Below are 24,727 nucleotides of genomic sequence, written 5' to 3' on the forward strand. Positions count from 1 at the left end.
GCATACAATGTAAACAACGAGTCAGTTTTTCTGACTCCAGCTGTCCTTGAAATATATATTTTTAATGCTCTGACAACGTCCAGTAACTTGGAGTCCTCCAAGTCGCTAGTAGCCGCAGGCACCACAATAGGCTGGTTTAAGTGAAATGCCGAAACCACCTTAGGGAGAAATTGAGGACGTGTCCTCAATTCTGCCCTGTCCGAATGGAATATCAGATATGGGCTCTTGTATGACAAAGCTGCCAACTCTGAAACTCTCCTGGCAGAAGCCAGGGCCAACAGCATGGTTACCTTCCATGTAAGGTATTTTAATTCTACCGATTTTAACGGCTCAAACCAATGAGATTTGAGAAAATTTAGAACCACGTTCAAATCCCACGGTGCCACTGGAGGCACTATTGGGGGTTGTATATGTAGTACACCTTTGACAAAAGTTTGTACTTCAGGCACTGACGCCAATTCCTTCTGGAAGAAAATTGATAAGGCCGAAATTTGAACTTTAATGGACCCCAATTTTAGGCCCATAGACAATCCTGCTTGCAGGAAATGTAAGAATCGACCCAATTGAAATTCTTCCGTTGGAGCCTTCTTGGCCTCACACCACGCAACATATTTTCGCCAAATGCGGTGATAATGTTGTACAGTCACTTCCTTTCTAGCCTTAATCAAGGTAGGAATAACTTCCTCTGGAATGCCCTTTTCTTTTAGAATCCGGCGTTCAACCGCCATGCCGTCAAACGCAGACGCGGTAAGTCTTGGAACATACAAGGTCCCTGCTGAAGCAGATCCCTTCTTAGAGGTAGAGGCCACGGATCCTCCGTGAGCATCTCTTGAAGTTCCGGATACCAAGTTCTCCTTGGCCAGTCCGGAGCCACCAGTATCGTTCTTACTCCTCTTTTCCGTATAATTCTCAGTACCTTTGGTATGAGAGGCAGAGGAGGGAACACATACACTGACTGGTACACCCACGGTGTTACCAGAGCGTCCACAGCTATTGCCTGAGGGTCTCTTGACCTGGCGCAATACCTGTCCAATTTTTTGTTGAGGCGAGACGCCATCATGTCTACCTTTGGTTTTTCCCAACGGTTCACAATCATGTGGAAAACTTCTGGATGAAGTCCCCACTCTCCCGGGTGAAGGTCGTGTCTGCTGAGGAAATCTGCTTCCCAGTTGTCCACTCCCGGGATGAACACTGCTGACAGTGCTATGACATGATTCTCCGCCCAGCGCAGAATCCTTGCAGCTTCTGCCATTGCACTCCTGCTTCTCGTGCCGCCTTGTCGGTTTACGTGTGCTACTGCCGTGATGTTGTCGGACTGGATCAACACCGGCTGACCCTGAAGCAGCGGTTTTGCCAGACTTAGAGCATTGTAGATCGCTCTTAGCTCCAGTATATTTATGTGAAGAGACGTCTCCAGGTTTGACCACACGCCCTGGAAGTTTCTTCCCTTTGTGACTGCTCCCCAACCTCGTAGGCTGGCATCCGTAGTCACCAGGACCCAGTCCTGTATGCCGAATCTGCGGCCCACTAACAGATGGGCAGTCTGCAGCCACCACAGGAGAGACAACCTTGTTCTCGGTGACAGTGCTATCCGCTGATGCATGTGCAGATGCGATCCGGACCATTTGTCCAGCAGATCCCACTGAAAAGTCCGTGCATGGAATCTGCCGAATGGAATCGCTTCGTATGAAGCCACCATCTTTCCCAGGACTCTTGTGCATTGATGTACTGACACCGTTCCTGGTTTTAGGAGGTTCCTGACAAGTTCGGATAACTCCCTTGCTTTCTCCTCCGGGAGAAACACCTTTTTCTGAACCGTGTCCAGAATCATTCCCAGGAACAGCAGACGAGTTGTCGGGGTCAATTGAGATTTCGGAAGATTCAGAATCCACCCGTGTTGCTGAAGCACTACCTGGGTTAGTGCTACACCGACTTCCAGCTGTTCTCTGGACTTTGCCCTTATCAGGAGATCGTCCAAGTAAGGGATAATTAATACGCCTTTTCTTCGTAGAAGAACCATCATTTCGGTCATTACCTTGGTAAAGACCCGAGGGGCCGTGGACAAACCAAACGGCAGCGTCTGAAACTGATAATGACAGTCTTGTATCATGAACCTGAGATACCCTTGGTGTGAGGGGTAAATTGGGACATGCAGATAAGCATCCTTTATGTCCAGGGACACCATGAAGTCCCCTTCTTCCAGATTCGCTATCACTGCTCTGAGTGACTCCATCTTGAACTTGAATTTCTGTATGTACAGGTTCAAGGATTTCAGATTTAGAATAGGTCTTACCGAACCGTCCGGCTTCGGTACCACAAATAGTGTGGAACAATACCCCTTTCCTTGTTGTAGGAGGGGTACCTTGACTATCACCTGCTGAGAATACAGCTTGTGAATGGCTTCCAAAACCGACGTCCTTTCTGAGGGAGACGTTGGTAAAGCAGACTTTAGGAACCGGCGAGGGGGAAACCTTTCGAACTCCAGCATGTAACCCTGAGATATTATCTGCAGGACCCACGGGTCCACTTGTGAGTGAGCCCATTGATTGCTGAAAATCTTGAGTCGACCCCCCACCGTTCCTGGGTCCGCTTGTAAAGCCCCAGCGTCATGCTGATGGCTTTGTAGAAGCCGGGGCGGGCTTCTGTTCCTGGGCAGGGGCTGCGTGCTGCCCTTTCTTACCCTTTCCTCTGCCTCTCGGCAGATAAGACTGTCCTTTTGGTCGCTTTTTATAGGAGCGAAAGGACTGCGGCTGAAAAGACGGTGTCTTTTTCTGTTGCGACGGAGTCTGAGGTAAAAAGGTGGATTTGCCGGCAGTTGCCGTGGTCACCAGGTCCGAAAGACCGACCCCAAACAATTCCTCTCCTTTATATGGCAATACTTCCATATGCCTCTTGGAATCCGCATCACCTGACCACTGTCGCGTCCATAAACTTCTTCTAGCAGATATGGACATCGCGCTTACTCTTGATGCTAGAGTACAAGCATCCCTCTGAGCATCTCGCATATAAAGAAAAGCATCCTTTAATTGCTCTAGAGTCAATAAAATACTGTCCCTATCCAGGGTCTCAATATTTTCAGTCAGAGAATCCAACCACACTACCCCAGCACTGCACATCCAGGCTGAGGCTATTGCCGGTCGCAGTATAACACCCGTATGTGTGTATATACTCTTCAGTGTAGTTTCCAGCCTCCTATCTGCTGGATCCTTGAGGGCGGCCGTATCAGGAGACGGCAACGCCACTTGCTTTGATAAACGTGTGAGCGCCTTATCCACCTTAGGGGGTGTTTCCCAGCGCGCCCTAACCTCTGGTGGGAAAGGGTATAATGCCAACAACTTCTTTGAAATTAGCACTTTTCTATCGGGGGTAACCCACGCTTCATCACACACATCATTCAATTCCTCTGATTCTGGGAAAAATACAGGTAGTTTTTTCACCCCCCACATAATACCCCTTTTTGAGGTACCAGCAGTATCAGAGATCTGTAACGCCTCCTTCATTGCCGTGATCATATAACGTGTGGCCCTATTGGAAAATACGTTTGTTTCTTCACCGTCGACACTAGATTCATCTGTGTCGGTACCCGTGTCGACTGACTGAGGTAAAGGACGTTTTACAGCCCCTGACGGTGTCTGAGACGCCTGAACCGGTACTAACTGGTTTGCCGGGTGTCTTATTTCGTCAACTGACTTTTGCAGTGTGCTGACATTATCACGTAATTCCATAACTAAAGCCATCCATTCCGGTGTCGACTCCCTAGGGGGTGACATTACCATCATCGGCAATTGCTCTGCCTCCACACCAACATCGTCCTCATACATGTCGACACACACGTACCGACACACAGCAGCCACACAGGGAATGCTCTAATCGAAGACAGGACCCCTTAGCCCTTTGGGGAGACAGAGGGAGAGTTTGCCAGCACACACCAAAAGCGCTATAATGTATAAAAACAACCCTAGAAGGTGTTGTTTACTATATATGCGCTCTTAATATATAAATATCGCCAATTTATGCCCCCCTTCTCTTTGTTACCCTGTTTCTGTAGTGCAGGGGAGAGTCCTGGGAGCCTTCCTCACCAGCGGAGCTGAGCAGGAAAATGGCGCTGAGTGCTGAGGAGAATAAGCTCCGCCCCTTTTTCGGCGGGATTTTTCTCCCGGTTTTTAAGAAACTGGCCTGGGTCAAAATACATACATATAGCCTTAATGGGTATATGTGATGTATTTCTTTTGCCACTAAAGGTAATTATATTGCTGCCCAGGGCGCCCCCAGCAGCGCCCTGCACCCTCCGTGACTGAGTCAGTGAGCCGTGTGACAACAATGGCGCACAGCTGCAGTGCTGTGCGCTACCTTCATGAAGACTGTGAAGTCTTCTGCCGCCTGTTTTCCGGACCTCCGTTCTGCCGTCTCTTCAGCGTCTGTAAGGGGGATCGGCGGCGCGGCTCCGGGACGAACCCCAGGCTGACCTGTGTTCCGACTCCCTCTGGAGCTAAGTGTCCAGTAGCCTAAGACTCCAATCCATCCTGCACGCAGGTGAGTTGGAAATCTCTCCCCTAAGTCCCTCGATGCAGTGATCCTGTTGCCAGCAGGAATCACTGAGATTGAAACCTAAAAAAACTTTTCTAAACAGCTCTTTAAGAGAGCCACCTAGATTGCACCCTCTCGGACGGGCACAAAAACCTAACTGAGGCTTGGAGGAGGGTCATAGGGGGAGGAGCCAGTACGCACCATGTGACCTAAAAGCTTTTTTAGATGTGCCCTGTCTCCTGCGGAGCCCGCTATTCCCCATGGTCCTGACGGAGTCCCCAGCATCCACTAGGACGTTAGAGAAATTACAATTTAAGGGGCACCATTTTTTTATTTGCCCTGGGCGCCTTTAACTCTAGTTACGATGCTGCCCTCTTGCTGTTATCCAGTGTCTCCCTGTCACCCACTATCTACCTGTCACCCTCTATCACAGCGTTATCCAATGTCTCTCTGCCACAAACTATCTCCCAGTCACCCACTATCTCCCTGTCTCCTCTGCCTCCCCAGTCACTCACTATCTCTGTCACACTATCTCCCTGTCACCCTCTCACCATGTCACCCACTATCTCCCTGTCACCCTCTCACCATGTCACCCACTATCTCCCTGTCACCCCTGCATCTCCAGCCACCCACCATCTCCCTGTCACCCTCTTACCATGTCACCCACTATCTCCCTGTCACCCCTGCATCTCCAGCCACCCACCATCTCCCTGTCACCCTCCCCGTCCGTTTGGGCTTTATCGTTCCCACAACGCAAGCCACGCATTAGTAATGATGTCATTATGTCAACACCCTTTTCTTCCCCTTAGGGGAGTTTTGTTAAAATTCTGATTACGTAGTTTTCCTATTTCCCATCTGAAGAATACCTATGGTACATTTCATCTTCCTAACATATCGGGAAGTAAGAGAAGTAATGATGAGTCAGTGAGTGTGGTGCGTGTGTGTATATATACATACAGTCTATTTTTTAAAAACATACCCTCTACTTTAAAAGTGCAGGCACATTGGGAGTTGAGGGAGCCCCAGAGATATCAGTGTACCGGGCCCCAAAATTTCTGTTGCCGGCCCTGGCAGCAGCACCAGCAGCATAAAGAATGGTGCATGCGCGCCCCCACCAGTGTTCCAGGAAGACCACACTAGCACAGCTCCGCCTCCGAGTCCTGTCCCGAGCCCCGCCTCCTCTGTGGGCTGCTTTAGAAGATCAAAGGTAGCTGCAGCGCGCAGTAGCTGAGACCCACGTGTGGGTGGGTAAGAAGGCACAAATATCTGGTGAAGGACAATTTGGGGGGTTTTAGAGCATTTGTTTATTTACCCTCCATGTAGCTCCCCCCTCAGCATCCATGCCCTCACCCTCCCCTAAATCCCCAGTCAGCGTCCCTGCCTTCACCCTCGCTGTAACTCCCCCTCAGCGTCCATGCCATCACCCTCCCTGTAGCTCCCCCATCAGGTGCCCACACCATCCCTCTAACTCCCCCCTCAGCATCCATGCTATCACCCTCCCTGAAACTCCCTCCTTAGCGCCATTGCACTCACCCTCCCTGTAACTCCTCCCTCAGCGTTCCAGCCCTCACCCTCCCTGTAACTCCCCCCCCTTATTGCCATTGCACTCCTCCTCCCTGTTACACCCCCCTCAGCGTCCCAGCCCTCACCCTCCCTGTAACTCCCCCCTCAGTGCCCCTCACCCTCCATATAGCTCCTACCTCAGTGTGCCCTCACTCTCCCTGTAACTCCCCCCTCAGTGTCCCTGCCCTCACCCACTATGTAGCTCCCCCTCAGTGTGCCCTCATCCTCCCTGTAACTCCACCCTCTGAGTCCCTCCCTCACCCACTATCTAGCTCCCACCTAAGTGTGCTCTCACCCTCCCTGTAACACCCCCTCAGAGTCGCCCGGAGGTAAGTGCTCACCTGCACTGGAGAAGGTGGTGAGGTTTGGGGGGGGGGGCGCCAAAATGTCATTTTTACTACGCCCCCCCCAACCTCAGAACATTCCAGCGCCCCTGGGTACCTGGGGTGATATCAGAAATGTGCAACACATTCTTCACTGCCGGAATCATGTAACGGGTGGCTCTATTGGAATGTACACTAGTCTCAACATCGTCGACACTGGAGTCAGTATCCGTGTCGACATCTGTGTCTGCCATCTGAGGTAGCGGGCGTTTTAGAGCCCCTGATGGCTTTTGAGACGCCTGGGCAGGCACGAGCTGAGAAGCCGGCTGTCCCACATCTGCTATGTCGTCAAACCTTTTATGTAAGGAGTTGACACTGTCACGTAATTCCTTCCACATGTCCATCCATTCAGGTGTCGACCCCGCAGGGGGTGACATCACATTTATCGGCCCCTGCTCCGCCTCCACATAAGCCTCCTCATCAAACATGTCGACACAGCCGTACCGACACACCGCACACACACAGGGAATGCTCAGAACGAGGACAGGACCCCACAAAGTCCTTTGGGGAGACAGAGAGAGAGTATGCCAGCACACACCAGAGCGCTATATAATGCAGGGATACACACTATACAAGTGATTTTTCCCTATAGCAGCTATATATATATATATTATATGCGCCTAAATTTAGTGCCCCCCCTCTCTTTTTTACCCTATGTAGTCTGGAAACTGCAGGGGAGAGCCTTGGGAGCGTCCTTCCAGCGGAGCTGTGAGGGAAAATGGCGCCAGTGTGCTGAGGGAGATAGCCCCGCCCCTTTTCCGGCGGACTTCTCCCGCTTTTTTAAATGTATATTTGGCAGGGGTATTTTACACATATATAGTCTTTATGACTATATTATGTGGTATTTGCCAGCAAGGTACTCATATTGCAGCCCAGGGCGCCCCCCCCCCCCCCCAGCGCCCTGCACCCATCAGTGACCGGAGTATGTGGTGTGCATGGGGAGCAATGGTGCACAGCTGCAGTGCTGTGCTCTACCTTGATGAAGACCGAAGTCTTCTGCCGCCGATTTCCAGGAACGTCTTCTTGCTTCTGGCTCTGTAAGGGGGACGGCGGCGCGGCTCCGGGACCGGACGACCGAGGCTGGGCCTGTGTTCGATCCCTCTGGAGCTAATGGTGTCCAGTAGCCTAGAAGCCCAAGCTAGCTGCAAGCAGGTAGGTCCGCTTCTCTCCCCTTAGTCCCACGTAGCAGTGAGTCTGTTGCCAGCAGATCTCACTGAAAATAAAAAACCTAAAATATACTTTCTTTTCTAGGAGCTCAGGAGAGCCCCTAGTGTGCATCCAGCTCGGCCGGGCACAAAATTCTAACTGAGGTCTGGAGGAGGGGCATAGAGGGAGGAGCCAGTGCACACCAGGTAGTCCTAAATCTTTCTTAGTTGTGCCCAGTCTCCTGCGGAGCCGCTATTCCCCATGGTCCTTACGGAGTCCCCAGCATCCACTAGGACGTCAGAGAAAAATGCATCATCAACCGTTGTGAGGGAACCTATCTCACGAAGGTAGACTTGCCAGTGGTATCAGCCGAGAGCAACTTAACTAAGGCATCCCCAAACAGCCGTTACACCTACACAGGGAAAATACTCCATCATCTCTCAGAGTCAGCCTCAGCATTCCCTTCGCCATACCTCCTGCAGTCGCACGGCAGCGTGCCGCAATGTTACAGAGAAGACCCAACATAAGAAACATCCCCTCTCTCTCTAGGGTAATTCTATCGGATGCCGAGGTAACCGACCATTTCTGAATGCAAGCACCCCCCACCCCTGCGCATGTAATGCAAATATCATCAAAGCATATAATTAAAATATCACTTAGCTTCCTGTATACGATCCTTTGTGACAGGACCCCGTGCAGACCAGGAGTTGATTTTCACTGTATTCTATCCTTGACGGTAAAAGAATAAACACTCGGACTCCTCGTGAGGATCTGAGACCAACTCGGCACGGCTGACCTAGAGCTTTATCAACAGAGTGACCAGCACATGAGAAGGCATCATTTTACTTCAGCATTCATAGGAACTTGTAATATGAATATACATATTTAAATACACATATACACACACACACACATCTCCTATATATATATACATATATATATATAAATAATCATACATATCATACATATAAGTATTTCGTCTAGAACCCCAGGGTCCCTAGTGACATTAATGTCTGCTGAATGTGTACGACCATGTACTGAATGCCCAAGTTCCCCCACAAATAAAACCACATCTGTGCTAGAGCTACAGACACATGGAACCGTATCCTATACAGGTATAGGTTATTGACTTCATGTTAATTTACACTGTCAAAGTCAGAAAAATATCTCTATGCACACTGCCATATTTGCACCTCATTCAGGTCCGCGCTGCGCATGCGTGCGCTCTCCCGTGAGTGCGCATACCCGCTGTTGCGTGCACCCGCTGGTGCTCGGTATGCGTATTTACGGTAAAGTTTGTGTAGTCGTAGCGTGCGACTCAATCGTTACATATTTTCACTAATAAGGTATTTTCTCTATCGTCCTAAGTGGATGCTGGGGTTCCTGAAAGGACCATGGGGAATAGCGGCTCCGCAGGAGACAGGGCACAAAAAAGTAAAGCTTTTACCAGATCAGGTGGTGTGCACTGGCTCCTCCCCCTATGACCCTCCTCCAGACTCCAGTTAGATTTTGTGCCCGAACGAGAAGGGTGCAATCTAGGTGGCTCTCCTAAAGAGCTGCTTAGAGAAAGTTTAGCTTAGGTTTTTTACTTTACAGTGAGTCCTGCTGGCAACAGGATCACTGCAACGAGGGACTTAGGGGAGAAGTAGTGAACTCACCTGCGTGCAGAGTGGATTTGCTGCTTGGCTACTGGACACTAGCTCCAGAGGGACGATCACAGGTACAGCCTGGATGGTCACCGGAGCCGCGCCGCCGGCCCCCTTGCAGACGCTGAAGAGAGAAGAGGTCCAAAATCGGCGGCTGAAGACTCCTGAGTCTTCATAAAGGTAGCGCACAGCACTGCAGCTGTGCGCCATTTTCCTCTCAGCACACTTCACACAACAGTCACTGAGGGTGCAGAGCGCTGGGGGGGGCGCTCTGAGAGGCAAATAAAAACCTTATTAGAGGCAAAAAATACCTCACATATAGCCCACAGAGGCTATATGGAGATATTTAACCCCTGCCTAACTTCAAAAATAGCGGGAGACGAGCCCGCCGAAAAAGGGGCGGGGCCTATCTCCTCAGCACACAGCGCCATTTTCTCTCACAGAAAAGCTGGAGAGAAGGCTCCCAGGCTCTCCCCTGCACTGCACTACAGAAACAGGGTTAAAACAGAGAGGGGGGGCACTGATTTTGGCGATATTGTATATATATAAAAGATGCTATAAGGGAGAAACACTTATATAAGGTTGTCCCTATATAATTATAGCGTTTTTGGTGTGTGCTGGCAGACTCTCCCTCTGTCTCCCCAAAGGGCTAGTGGGTCCTGTCCTCTGTCAGAGCATTCCCGGTGTGTGTGCTGTGTGTCGGTACGTGTGTGTCGACATGTATGAGGACGATGTTGGTGAGGAGGCGGAGAAATTGCCTGTAATGGTGATGTCACTCTCTAGGGAGTCGACACCGGAATGGATGGCTTATTTAGAGAATTACGTGAGAATGTCAACACGCTGCAAGGTCGGTTGACGACATGAGACGGCCGACAATCTATTAGGACCGGTCCAGGCGTCTCAGAAACACCGTCAGGGGTTTTTAAAAAAAAACGCCCATTTACCTCAGTCGGTCGACACAGACACAGACACGGACACTGAATACAGTGTCGACGGTGAATAAACAAACGTATTTCTCATTAGGGCCACACGTTAAGGGCAATGAAGGAGGTGTTACGTGTTTCTGATACTACAAGTACCACAAGAAAGGGTATTATGTGGGAGTGAAAAAACTACCTGTAGTTTTTCCTGAATCAGATAAAATAAAATGAAGTGTGTGATGATGCGTAGGGTTACCCCGATAGCAAATATTGGCGTTATACCCTTTCCCGCCAGAAATTAGGGTACGTTGGGAAACACCCCTTAGGGTGATAAGGCGCTCACACGCTTATCAAGTGGCGTTACCGTCTCCAGATACGGCCGCCCTCAAGGAGCCAGCTGATAGGAAGCTGGAAAAATATCCTAAAAAGTATATACACACATACGGTGGTTATACTGCGACCAGCGATCGCCATCAGCCTGGAGATGCAGTGCTGGGTTGGCTTGGTCGGATTCCCTGACTAAAAATATTTTATTCATGTACAGCATTTAATAGGATGCATTCTATATATATGTATGTGAGATGCACAGAGGGATATTTGCTCTCTGGCATCAAGATAAGTGCGTTGTCCATATCTCCCAGAAGATGTCAGGGACACGACAGTGGTCAGGTGATACAGATCCCATACGGCAGATGGAAGTATTGCTGTATAAAGGGAAGGAGTTATTTGGGGGTCGGTCCATCGGACCTGGGGACCACAGCAACAGCTGGGAAATCCAACCTTTTTTACCCCAAGTTACATCTCAGCTAAAAAAGACACCGTCTTTTCAGCCTCAATCTTTCCTTTCCCATGAGGGCATGCAGGCAAAAGGCCAGTCATATCTGCCCAGACATAGAGGTAAGGGAAGTAGACTGCAGCAGGCAGCCCTTTCCCAGGAAAAGAAGCCCTCCACCGCGTCTGCCAAGTCCTCAGCATGACGCTGGGGCCGTGCAAGCGGACTCAAGGTGGGGGGGTAGTCTCAAGAGTCTCAGGGCGCAGTGGGATCACTCGCAAGTTGACCCCTAGATCGTACGAGTATTATCCCAGGGGTAAAGATTGGAGAGTCGAGACATCTTCTCCTCGCAGGTTCCTGAAGTCTGCTTTACCAACGGCTCCCTCCGACAGGGAGGCAGCATTGGAAACAATTCACAAGCTGTATATCCAGCAGGTGATAATCAAAGTACCCATCCTACGACAAGGAAAAGGGTATTATTTTTCCACACTATATTGTGGTACTGAAGCCAGACGGCTTGGTGACACATAGTCTAAATCTAAAATGTTTTGAACACTTACATAAAAGGTTCAAATCGAGATAAAGTCACTCAGAGCAGTGATAGCGAACCGGAAAAAAGGGGACTATATGGTGTCCCTGGACATCAAGGATTACCTCCATGTCCAAATTTTGTCCTTCTCATCAAGGGTACCTCTGGTTCGTGGTACAGAACTGTCAATATCAGTTTCAGACGATGCCGTTTGAATTATCCACGGCACCCCGGGCCTTTTTACCAAGGTAATGGCCGAAAAGATGTTTCTTCAAAGAAAAAAGGCATCTAAATTATCCCTTACTTGCACGACCTAAAAAGGGCAAGTTCCAGAGAACAGTTGGAGGTCGGAAGAGCACTATCTAAAGTAGTTCTTCGACGGCACGACTGGATTCTAAATATTCCAAGAATCGCAGCTGTTTTCCGACGATACGTCTGCTGTTCCTAGGGATGATTCTGGACACGGTTCAGAAAAAGGTTTTTCTTCCCGAGGAAAAAGCCAAGGAGTTATCCGACCTGTCAGGAACCTCCTAAAACCAGGAAAGGTGTCTGTACATCAATGCACAAGAGTCCTGGGAAAAATGGTGGCTTTTTACGAAGCAATTCCATTCGGCAGATTCCATGCAAGAATTTTCCAAAGGGATCTGTTGGACAAATGGTCAGGGTCGCATCCTCAGATGCACCTGCGAATAACCCTGTCGCCAAGGACAAGGGTATATCTTCTGTGGTGGTTGCAAAAGGCTCATCTATTGGAGGGCCGCAGATTCGGCATACAGGATTTGATCCTGGTGACCACGGACGCCAGCCTGAGAGGTTGGGGAGCAGTCACACAAGGAAGAAACTTCCAGGGGGTATGGACGAACCTGGAAAAGTCTCTTCACATAAACATTCTGGTACTAAGAGCAATCTAAAATGCTCTAAGCCAGGCGGAACCACTCCTGCAAGGAAAACCGGTGTTGATTCAGTCGGACAACATCACGGCGGTCGCCCATGTAAACAGACAGGGCGGCACAAGAAGCAGGAGTGCAATGGCAGAAGCTACCAAGATTCTTCGCTGGGCGGAGAATCACGTAATAGCACTGTCAGCAGTGTTCTTCCCGGGCGTGGACAACTGGGAAGCAGACTTCCTCAGCAGACACGATATTCACCCGGGAGAGGGGGGTCTTCATCCAGAAGTCTTCCACATGCTAGTAAACTGTTGGGAAAGACCAATGGTAGACATGATGGCGTCTCGCCTCAACAAGAAACTGGACAAGTATTGCGCCAGGTCAAGAGATCCACAGGCAATAGCTGTGGACGCACTGGTAACACCTTGGGTGTACAAATCAGTATATGTGTTTCCTCCTCTGCCTCTCATACCAAAGGTATTGAAGATTATACGGTGAGGAGGAGTAAGAACAATACTAGTGGCTCCGGATTGGCCAAGAAGGACTTGGTACCCGGAACTTCAAGAGTTGGTCACGGACGACCCGTGCCCTCTGCTTCTGAGAAGGGACCTGCTACAACAGGGTCCCTGTCTCTTTCAAGACTTACCGCGGCTGCGTTTGACGGCATGGCGGTTGAACGCCAGATCCTAAAAGGGAAAGGCATTCCAGAAGAAGTCATTCCTACCTTGATTAAGGCAAGGAAGGAAGTCACCGCGAAACATTATCACCGCATTTGGCGAAAATATGTCGCGTGGTGCGAGGATCGGAGTGTTCCGACGGAGGAATTTCAACTGGGTCGTTTCCTACATTTCCTACAATCAGGATTGTCTATGGGTCTCAAATTGAGATCTATTAAGGTTCAAATTTCGGCCCTGTCAATATTCTTCCAAAAAGAATTGGCCTCAGTTCCTGAGGTACAGACTTTTGTTAAAGGAGTACTGCATATACAGCCTCCTGTGGTGCCTCCGGTGGCACCGTGGGATCTAAATGTAGTTTTAGATTTCCTCAAATCCCATTGGTTTGAACCATTGAAAAAGGTGGATTTTAAATATCTCACATGGAAAGTGACTATGTTACTGGCCCTGGCTTCCGCCAGGAGAGTATCTGAATTGGCGGCTTTATCTTATAAAAGCCCTTATCTAATCTTCCATTCGGATAGGGCAGAACTGAGGACTCGTCCGCATTTTCTCCCTAAGGTGGTATCAGCGTTTCACCTGAACCAACCTATTGTGGTGCCTGCGGCCACTGGCGACTTGGAGGACTCCAAGTTGTTGGACGTTGTCAGAGCCTTAAAAAATATACATTTCAAGGACGGCTGAAGTCAGAAAATCTGACTCGCTGTTGATACTATATGCACCCAACAGATCATGGTCCCTTTGATAGATTCTGAAAGTTTGGTTAACATAGCATGTTCCTGAACGGAGAGATTCCTCTTTGTATTGTACGAAGGGTCTAACAGGGGTCATACAGTAGTGTTTGGTACCCATCGGAAGAGTATTTAAATAGCAATATTCCGGTGTTGGTTTGGAGCGGATTAATCGCTCGTGCGAATAGTTATGGACATAAGAAGTTTATGTCCATTTACTATTATTTGTTCTTACTTAGTCATGCGGCGGGAAACCCAGTATCCCACCCACCTGAACAGTTGGAAACAGTCACAGCCCACCTGTATGAATCAACCTATGACCTTTTGTTATAATGCGAAGCCGAATTCCTGTGTCCAATGGACAATGAGATTGTAGGGACCATTGAATTGTATTGTGTGTGGGGCATAAATAGGCAGGCCGACCATATCCAGATTCACTCTCATCAACGGTTCTCATTGCTGATAATCGGGAGCTGGATATCGAGGCGCATGCGATCGTTCCCCTTGTGCGTAAGTTTTCTCCGTAATCATATTGTCTTACTGTGAGCCATCTCTCTCTCTCTCTCTACTCTTTCTCTCGTATTTTCCTTTAATTGTATTGTATTGTATTTCCAGTGTAGTTATCTGGTTAGTTGGTTTATGTTATATTGTAGTGTATCATTTGTACTGTGATTCCTTTTGCAAGTATAATAGTTAAAATACATATAATAGGTTTTGGACCCTAAGCCCAGGTATCTGTGTATTCTTTATAGTGTTAAGTATTCTCTGAGCATCGGTGACGCTCAAGCAGCTTTGTAGTTAATCAGGTTACACCAGGTTGCACTTACACTCTGTCTCTACACTAAGGTATACTGTGTATCTCATTGTTAAAGGTATAGATATAAAGGTTTAAACGTTGTAAGCGTCTGCACCGCTGGTGATCTCCTCGTGGTCCCGAGCGTACGCTACGCTATAGCGAATCATTACGTTAGTCGGCAGCCAATAGCGTGCCTGCCTGTGATCACTGGGCCGTAAGCGAACGTGACGCTTGAGCGTCTCGACTACGGTTGAGCGATCGCTACACAACTTGCGTACCCTTACGGTACTTCTTACGTAGATAGCGTACAGTGTTCTTAGACCTCTTAAAGTGTTTTATATACGATAAATATTTAGCTTTATCAACACCCAGTAATAACAGATGGTGCCGACAGGTCACCCACATACTACTGTGTCACCCATACAGTGTTTACTTTTGAAAAAGCATACAACTACCGACCTGCTGACACTTGATCTACAGACCCAAGTACCATCAGGAGTCGGCAATGCCGACAGAGGGATTCCCATAGCCAGCTTGTGGCAGAGCACACACACACACACACGTGTCGATACATGTGTACTATAAAGCTATCATGGGTATATGTGACAGGGAAAACACAGAACACAAGTACAACCCATTAACTAGCACACACACATTATAGTGTATAGTGCTATACTTTTCTATATTGCACTAAAATCATCTTGCCCCCCCCCCCCCCCCCTCGTTTTTCACTGTTAGCTGCCTAACAGTGCTTTTTGGCGGGGACATGAGGAGAAAATGGCGCTGTAACAAGTTGTGAGGGCTAAGCCACGCCCCCTCTCGGCGCGCTTCAGCCCCTCTAATATTTTTCATGTTTATACTGGCGGGGGTCCCTATACAGTGCCTACGCACTGTATATATCTTTTGCCAGTGTCAGGAAGAGGCATATTGCTGCCCAGGGCGCCCCCCCCCCCCCCTGCGCTCTGCACCCTTGTAGAATCATTGGTGTGTGGGAGCAATGGAGCGCAGTGCGACCGCTACGCGGTACCTCCGAGACCTGAAGTCTTCTGCCGTCACTGAAGTCTTCTTTTCTTCCAATACTCACCCGGCTTCTGTCTTCTGGCTTCTGCGAGGGGGTTGACGGTGCGGCTCCGGGAACAAGCAGCTAGGCGCACCAAGTGATCGAACCCTCTGGAGCTAATGGTGTCCAGTAGCCTAAGAAGCAGAGCCTTTAACTCACAGAAATAGGTCTGACTTCTCTCCCCTCAGTCCCACGAAGCAGAGAGCCTGTAGCCAGCAGGTCTCTCTGAAAATAAAAAACCTAGCATAAAGTCTTTCCAGAGAAACTCAGTAGAGCTCCCCTAGTGTGTGACCAGTCTCTCCTGGGCACAGAATCTAACTGGAGACTGGAGGAGGGGCATAGAGGGAGGAGCCAGTTCACACCCATTCAAAGTCTTATAGTGTGCCCATGTCTCCTGCGGATCCCGTCTACACCCCATGGTCCTTTTGGAGACCCCAGCATCCTCTAGGACGTAGGAGAAAAATAGGATTTTACTTACCGGTAAATCTATTTCTCGTAGTCCATAGAGGATGCTGGGGACTCCGTAAGGACCATGGGGAATAGACGGGCTCCGCAGGAGATAGGGCACTTTAAGAAAGCTTTGGATTCTGGGTGTGCACTGGCTCCTCCCTCTATGTCCCTCCTCCAGACCTCAGTTAGAGAAACTGTGCCCAGAGGATATGAACAGTACGAGGAAGGATTTATGTAACCTAAGGGCGAGATTCATACCAGCCACACCAATCACACCGTATAACCTGTGATAAACTACCCAGTTAACAGTATGAACAAGTAACATAGCCTCGGTTCAAGACCGACCAACTATAACATAACCCTTATGTAAGCAATAACTATATACAAGTCTTGCAGAAGAAGTCCGCACTTGGGACGGGCGCCCAGCATCCTCTAAGGACTACGAGAAATAGATTTACAGGTAAGTAAAATCCTATTTTCTCTAACGTCCTAGAGGATGCTGGGGACTCCGTAAGGACCATGGGGATTATACCAAAGCTCCCAAACGGGCGGGAGAGTGCGGATGACTCTGCAGCACCGATTGAGCAAACAGGAGGTCCTCCTCAGCCAGGGTATCAAACTTATAGAACTTTGCAAAGGTGTTTGACCCCGACCAAGTAGCAGCTCGGCACAGTTGTAGTGCCGAGACACCTCGGGCAGCCGCCCAAGAAAAGCCCACCTTCCTAGTGGAATGGGCCTTAACCGATTTAGGCAATGGCAATCCTGCCGTAGAATGCGCCTGCTGAATCGTGTTACAGATCCAGCGAGCAATTGTCTGCTTTGAAGCAGGAGCGCCAACCTTGTTGGCCGCATACAGAACAAACAGAGCTTCAGTCTTCCTGATCCTAGCTGTTCTGGTCACGTAAATCTTCAAAGCCCTGACCACATCCAGGGACTAGGAGTCCTCCAAGTCCTGTGTAGCCACAGGCACGACAATAGGTTGGTTCATATGAAAAGATGAGACCACCTTGGGCAGAAATGGAGGACGAGTCCTCAACTCTGCCCTATCCACGTGAAAAATCAGGTATGGGCTTTTATATGATAAAGCCGCTAATTCCGAAACACGCCTTGCAGAAGCTAAGGCGAACAACATGACCACTTTCCAAATGAGGTATTTCAACTCCACTGTTTTGAGTGGTTCAAACCAAGGTGACTTGAGGAAACTTAATACCACGTTAAGATCCCAAGGCGCCACCGGAGGTACAAAAGGAGGCTGAATATGCAGCACTCCCTTCACAAAAGTCTGTACTTCAGGAAGAGAAGCCAATTCTCTTTGAAAGAAAATGGATAAGGCCGAACTTTGGACCTTTATGGACCCTAATTTCAGGCCCAAATTCGCTCCCGTTTGAAGTAAGTGAAGCAGACGGCCCAAATGGAACTCCTCCGTAGGAGCAGCTCTGGCCTCACACCAAGAAACATATTTCCGCCATATACGGTGATAATGTTTCGATGTCACATCCTTCCTAGCCTTGATCAGGGTAGGAATGACCTCCTCTGGAATCCCTTTTTCAGCTAGGATCCGGCGTTCAACCGCCATGCCGTCAAACGCAGCCGCGGTAAGTCTTGGAACAGACAGGGCCCCTGCTGCAGCAGGTCCTGCCTTAGAGGAAGAGGCCACGGATCTTCTGTGAGCAACTCTTGCAGATCCGGATACCAAGTCCTCCTTGGCCAATCTGGAACAATGAGAATTGTTCTGACCCTGCTTATTCTTATTATTCTCAACACCTTGGGTATGAGAGGAAGAGGAGGAAACACATAGACCGATCTGAACACCCAAGGTGTCACCAGAGCGTCTACCGCTACCGCCTGAGGGTCTCTTGACCTGGCGCAATACCTCTTTAGCTTTTTGTTGAGACGGGACGCCATCATGTCTATTTGAGGCAGTCCCCACCGATCCACGATCTGTGTGAAGACTTCTTGATGAAGTCCCCACTCTCCCGGATACAGGTCGTGCCTGCTGAGGAAGTCCACCTCCCAGTTGTCCACCCCCGGGATGAACACTGCTAGTGCGCTTACATGGCCTTCCGGCCAGCGCAGAATCCTGGTCGCCTCTGCCATGGCCACTCTGCTCCTTGTGCCGCCTTGGTGGTTTACATGAGCCACTGCCGTGATATTGTCCGACTGAATCAGAACCGGTTTGTTCTGAAGCCACTCCTCCGCCTGGCGTAGGGCGTTGTAAATGGCCCTTAACTTCAGGACATTGATGTGGAGACAAGTCTCTAGGCTTGACCAGAGACCTTGGAAATTTCTTTCCAGTGCGACAGCCCCCCAACCTCGGAGGCTCGCGTCCGTGGTCACCAGGATCCAGTCCTGAATGCCGAACCTGCGACCCTCTAGGAGGTGAGCACTGTGCAGCCACCACAGGAGAGATACCATGGCCCTGGGAGACAGGGTGATCTGTTTCTGCATATGTAGATGGGACCCGGACCATTTGTCCAATAGGTCCCATTGGAAAGTCCTCGCATGGAACCTGCCGAAGGGGATGGCCTCGTATGAAGCCACCATCTTCCCCAGAACCTTTGTGCAATGATGCACCGAAACCTTTTTTGCTTTAAAGGTTCCTGACCAGGGCTATGAGCTCCTGAGCCTTCTCCACAGGAAAAAAAACTCTTTTTTGGTCTGTGTCTAGAATCAGGCCCAAAAAGGTCAGACGCGTTGCAGGTACTAGCTGGGATTTCGGTAAATTGAGAATCCAGCCGTGCATCTGCAACGTCTTCACGGACAGAGACACGCTGTCCAGCAACTTCTCCCGAGATCTCGCCTTTATAAGGAGATCGTCCAAGTACGGGATAATTGTGAATCCCTGCTTGCACAGGAGCATCATCATTTCCGCCATTACCTTGGTGAAAATTCTCGGGGCCGTGGAAAGCCGCAACGTCTGAAATTGGTAGTGACAATCCTGTACTGCAAATCTCAGAAACGCCTGGTGAGGGGGGAAAATTGGAACATGAAGGTACGCATCCTTTATGTCCAGGGACACCATCCAATCCCCTCCCTCCAGGCTGGCGATGACCATTCTGAGCGATTCCATTTTGAACTTGAACCTCTTCAAGTACAGGTTCAGGGATTTTAGATTTAGAATGGGTCTGACCGAACCGTCCGGTTTCGGTACCACAAACAGGGATGAATAATAACCCTCTCCTTGCTGGAGATGAGGAACCTTGATTATCACCTGTTGAATGTACAATTTGTGAATTGCCGCTAACACTAGCTCCCTCTCTGACGGGGAAGCCGGCAGAGCCGATTTGAAAAACCGGCGAGGGGGCATGTCTTCGAATTCCAGTCTGTATCCCTGGGAAACAATCTCTATTGCCCAGGGATCCACCTGTGATTGAACCCAGACGTGGCTGAAAAGAAGAAGACGTGCCCCCACTTGATCTGACCCCCCCCCCCCCTCCCCGGAAAGCCCCAGCGTCATGCTGTGGACTTTGCGGAAGTAGCGGAGGACTTCTGCTCCTGGGAACTAGCTGAGTGCAGCTTTTTTCCCTTGCCTTTACCTCTGGCAACGAAGGACGATCCTCGTACCTTCTTGTTTTAATTGGAACGAAAGGACTGCATTTGATAATGTGGTACCTTCATAGAATGCTGCGGGGGAACATAAGGTAAAAAATTCGATTTACCGGCCGTAGCAGTAGAGACTAGGTCCGAGAGGCCTTCTCCAAACAACTCCTCCCCCTTGTAAGGCAATGACTCCATATGCCGCTTTAAGTCGGCGTCTCCCGTCCACTGTCGGGTCCACAAGAGCCGCCTAGCAGAAATAGACATAGCGTTTATTCTAGAGCTTAGTAAACAAATGTCTCTCTGAGCATCCCTCATATACAAGGCAGCATCTCTGATATGCTCCATGGTCATTAGAATGGTATCCCTATCTAAGGTGTCCATCTCCGTAGATAAGGAGTCTGCCCATGCCACGACAGCACAACAAACCCAGGCCGACGCCATGGCCGGCCTAACTATAGTTCCTGGATGTGTGTAAATGTGCTTCATGGTAATTTCCTGCTTGCGATCAGCAGGATCCTTGAGGGTAGCAGTATCCTGGGAAGGCAGTGCCACCTTCTTGGATAAGCGTGTCAGCGCCTTGTCTACTTTAGGCGCAGATTCCCATCGTATCCGATCCTTCTGTGGAAAAGGATACGCCATGAGAATACTTTTGGGAACATGGAGTCTCCTATCCGGAGATTCCCAAGCCTTTTCGCATACTTCGCTTAGCTCAAATGAGGACGGAAACGTGATCTCAGGCTTTTTCCCTTTATACATGTGAACCCTCGTGTCAGGGACAGGGGGTTCCTCCGTGATATGCAAAACCTCTTTTATGGCAATAATCATGTACCTAATACCTTTTGCCACCTTCGGCTGTAATTTTGCATCCTCATAGTCGACACTAGAGTCAGTATCTGTGTCGGTATCTGTGTCAGCGACCTGGGATATGGGGCACTTTTGAGACCCTGAAGGTCCTGGCACCACAGGGACAGGCACGGACTGTCTACCTGACTGATCCCTAGCTGCAGCCTTGTCTAATCTTTTATGCAGGAGATTTACATTTGCATTCAAGACATTCAGCATATCCACCCAGTCCGGTGTCGGCGTTGCCGACGGCGACCTGAAATTCAAGCACTCCCCCTCCACATTAAGCGAGCCTTCCTCATCAAACATGTCGACACACATGTACCGACACTGCACACACCCAGGGAAACTTTTCCTGAAGATAGTATCCCCTGAAAGGCCCTTTGGAGAGACAGAGAGAGAGTATGCCAGCACACACCCCAGCGCAACAACCTGGAGACCAACACAGAATGCTTTTCCCCAGCAGCGCTGTATTATACTTTATTCCGCCAATTATGTGCCCCCCCCCTCTCTTTTTAAACTCCCATCACCGTGTGTAAGCAGGGGAGAGTTCGGGGAGCTTCCTCTCAGCGTTCTGTGGAGAGAGAAATGGCGCTGGTGAGTGCTGAGGGAGTAGCCCCGCCCCCTCGGCGGCGGGCTTCTGTCCCGCTCAAAATCGTGTAATATGGCGGGGGCTCAATTATATACATGTACAGTGCCCAGCTGTACATGTATATACCTATTTGCCATCTAAGAGGTGTTATTATTGCTGCCCAGGGCGCCCCCCCCTGCGCCCTGCACCCATACAGTGACCGGAGTGTGTGAGGTGATGTGGAGCAATGACGCACAGCTGCAGTGCTGTGCGTTACCTCTGTGAAGCTGAAGGCTTCTGCCGCCTGAGACGTCTTCTTTCTTCTGTTCTTCTGGCTCTATGAGGAGAACGGCGGCATGGCTCCGGGGGTGGACGCCCAGGACGAACCTGTGTTCACACCCTCTGAAGCTAATGGTGTCCAGTAGCCGAGGAAGCAGATCCTATCAGTTAAGTAGGTCTGCCCCTCTCTCCTCAGTCCCTCGATGCAGGGAGCCTGTTGCCAGCAGTGCTCCCTGAAAAAGTAAAAATCCAAACAAAAATGCTTTCTGTAGCAAAGAACTCAAGAGAGCTCCCTGCAGTGCGCCCATCCTGCTCTGGGCACAGTGTAAAACTGGAGGAGGGACATAGAGGGAGGAGCCAGTGCACACCCAGAATCCAAAGCTTTCTTAAAGTGCTTTATCTCCTGCGGAGCCCGTCTATTCCCCATAGTCATTACGGAGTCCCCAGCATCCTCTATGACGTTAGAGAAATAATAATTATTATTATTATAAATTTACTTCAACTAGCAAACAGCAATATACTTTGAGGGAAACTATCAAAATACTGTGGAGAGAAGTACCTACAGAAAGCATTATGTATGGGGGAAGTTTTACAGCTTGCTGAAGCAATATGGATCTCCTCACCCTGGTAGCTCCACTCTCTCTGTCCTCCTGTCTCACTTCTTCCCAGTTAACCTCCCAAATGTACAAAGACTCCCTTAGAAACTAATTCAATTAGTACTGTTAATGGGGGTGAAAAGGGGTGGTAGCTTAGGGCTTAATCGCCTGAGATGATTCATTTCCAAACCCTTATTCACCAGAACCCCTTTTTAACGCCCATTAACTTAACATGTAAACAGGCATCAACACAGAATCCGTGAAAAGTTCACGGATTCATGGGTTTACGGGGTCGCAGCACTGTTCAGACGCTTAAAAAAAAAAACCTGATAAGTGCTGCCAGTGGGCTCACTTTGGGCCTTAGGGGTCTATTCATTAAGCAGTGAAAAGTGTGGAGAAGTGAGCCAGTAAAGAAGTTGCCCATGGCAATCAATCAGCATTGAAGTAACATTTATAATTTGCATACTATACAATCGTACGGAGCAGCTGATTGGCTCTCCACAGGCTCACTTCTCCACTCTTTTCACCGCTTCATGAATAGACCACAATGTCTGTAAGCTCTTAGGAGCAGGACCCTAATCCTTCTTCCAGCACTACTGATGTGCCCAGTGTGCTTCCACTCAGTCTTGGTCAATGACCCTTTCTGTCTGCCCACCACAGGGCACTGGATCCTCTTATTTCATGGTTTAATATATCCCCTTGTATGATTCTTTTGTAGTTTCTATATTAATGTGCTTGTGCTTTCAATGTAATACCCTGTACAGCTCAACGGCCACTTGGTGGTGGTATACAAATAAAGGATAATAATAGTGATAACAATAAAAATGGCCCCATCTATGCTTATATTTTTATTTAATTCAAGTATTAACAGAAATTCCTACAGACTTTACACAGCAATCATTTGTTTTAAACATGCTGTAGCGGAAGCTGACTGTAGCAGGAAAGCGCTTCAGCGACTTAAACACAAGGCAGCTCCTGCCATACTGGAAGGCGAGAGGCGCATCTTAGGTGACAAGTTCTATGGGACTGTCTCTTTGAACTAACGTGTTTCACCTCATACTCCGCAGCTCAGGTCATCGCGCTCTGTAATAAATCGATGGCAAGCTGCAGTGCAGGAGATTGGTGTATAACAACGTACTTTTTCCATCAGTCAATTATTTCCGATTGCGGTGGTGCAGAGGAACCTGGGCACAGGACAGCATTTCTTCTCACAACTAACAGTGCCTGTCAAAGTTTTTTTGGGTCAATTCTTGAAGCAGTGAAAAGTGTGAAGAAGTGAGCCAGTGGAGAAGTTGCCCACGGCAACCAATCAGCAGTTACATAACATTTAATAGAATGCACTTTAGAAATGTTACCTCAGCACTGATTGGTTGCCATGGGCAACTTCATTACTGGCTCATTTCACCACTATTTTCATTGCTTTATGAATAGATCCCTTATACACAATGTGGTAATTGCATCAATAAATATAAATCACTGAGGATAAAGTGCAAAATAGAAGCATTAACAAATAGTAACAAAGTGATAGGAAGGAGATCTCATAGCAAATCCTGAGATCTATTTACCTTTAGCAGAGAGTCTTGCTGAAGTATATTTATTTCCATGCAGATGAGCAGCTTCTGTGTAGCGGCAGATAAAAACAATTACCATGCATCCTTGCGGTAGGGATTGTTACTTTACAATTACCTATTAAAGTGCATCGGTCACCTGCACCCTGCTCAACCAACCAATATATAAGCATTTGCTAGAAGGTTCACAGTGAATTAATACGCTTCAGTCTCAAATATTGTTTCAACCCACACAATGGATGCCTCCACGGATTGGACGCAAAGTGTATACTCTTAAACCCCAACACTAGCCTTGCATACTAATGAATAACATAGATAAGTAAAATGAAAGATGATACCTGGATTACTATTGATGATATTCCTGGTCTGTCTCATGGCAGGTTTGGGGAGTGTAGTTTCAGACAATGCAAGTGTGGCGGCAGCATGTTGCGCTTTCTTAATGCTCGTGCTCTCTGCTTCCCACATTTGTTCACCAAGGGTCAGCTGTACGGTAAACAACTTAAAAAGTAAAAAAATTAAAATAAGTAGTCATGGTAGACTTACCGTTGATGACTCTTTCTCTGAAGTTCACAGTATCCACAGGATAACATTGGGATATAAGGCATCGTCAGCAGAATGGCACCAATCGATCTAAGCTTTCGGCCTCCCAGAATGCAACGGGTCAGTCTCCTATCTCCCCACCTCCTGGCTCAGGCAATTCAGTTATTTTCGAAAGTTCAAGGCAGGAGCATCATAGAGAGCCCTAATCAGGCGAGAAGAACACGTACACACACTTCCACACCAGAGGGAAGAGGTTAGTAAGTATAAAGATCCTCAAATCAGGTAAGTCATCAGGGCGGCATCCCTGTGGATGCTGTGGACTTCGGAGAACTAGTTAGTCTACCATAACTACTTATTTCTCCTGCAGGGTCCACAGATTATCCACAGGATAACATTGGGATCAAAATCAGAATCAGCTTTATTGGCCAGGTATACTTGCGTATACTAGGAATTTGTCTTCGGTTTGCTATACAACAGCCAAGTAGGTAACAGATAAGCAGGTGGGAGGAGGAGGGAGGGGGGCAAGTAAAGACATACAGTTAGGTATACCGTAGGCACACAAGTGAGTTACATGTAAGTCTAGTCAGTCAATGTTCAAGAGATCAGCAGGCGGACCGCTTGGGCAAATAAACTTTTGAGGCTTCTGGTGGACCCAGCGGGGACAGCCCTGTTACGCCTGCCTGAAGGAAGCAAGTTAAACATAAAC

General features: G+C 48.8%; 1 protein-coding gene across 11 annotated transcripts in view; it reads right to left on the minus strand.

Moving 5' to 3' along the window:
- The window catches only part of STAU2 (staufen double-stranded RNA binding protein 2), a 747,611-nt gene that overhangs the window by 612,110 nt on the left and 110,774 nt on the right, over nt 1–24,727 (minus strand). For 8 of the 11 annotated variants that reach the window (XR_010177886.1, XM_063923924.1, XM_063923927.1 and 5 more), the window contains exons 4-5: nt 23,820–23,979; nt 23,479–23,532 (exon numbers count right to left, since the gene is read on the minus strand). Coding sequence is in view for 10 of the 11 variants with exons in the window: in XM_063923924.1 (XP_063779994.1) it covers nt 23,479–23,532; nt 23,820–23,979 (214 nt within the window). In the remaining variant the exon portion in view is untranslated. The remainder of the gene's footprint in view (nt 1–23,478; nt 23,533–23,819; nt 23,980–24,727) is intronic. The other 3 variants (XM_063923932.1, XM_063923926.1, XM_063923925.1) reach the window with 1 other exon arrangement.

Source organism: Pseudophryne corroboree, chromosome 5 (assembly GCF_028390025.1).
Source record: "Pseudophryne corroboree isolate aPseCor3 chromosome 5, aPseCor3.hap2, whole genome shotgun sequence".
Classification (NCBI taxonomy): domain Eukaryota; kingdom Metazoa; phylum Chordata; class Amphibia; order Anura; family Myobatrachidae; genus Pseudophryne; species Pseudophryne corroboree.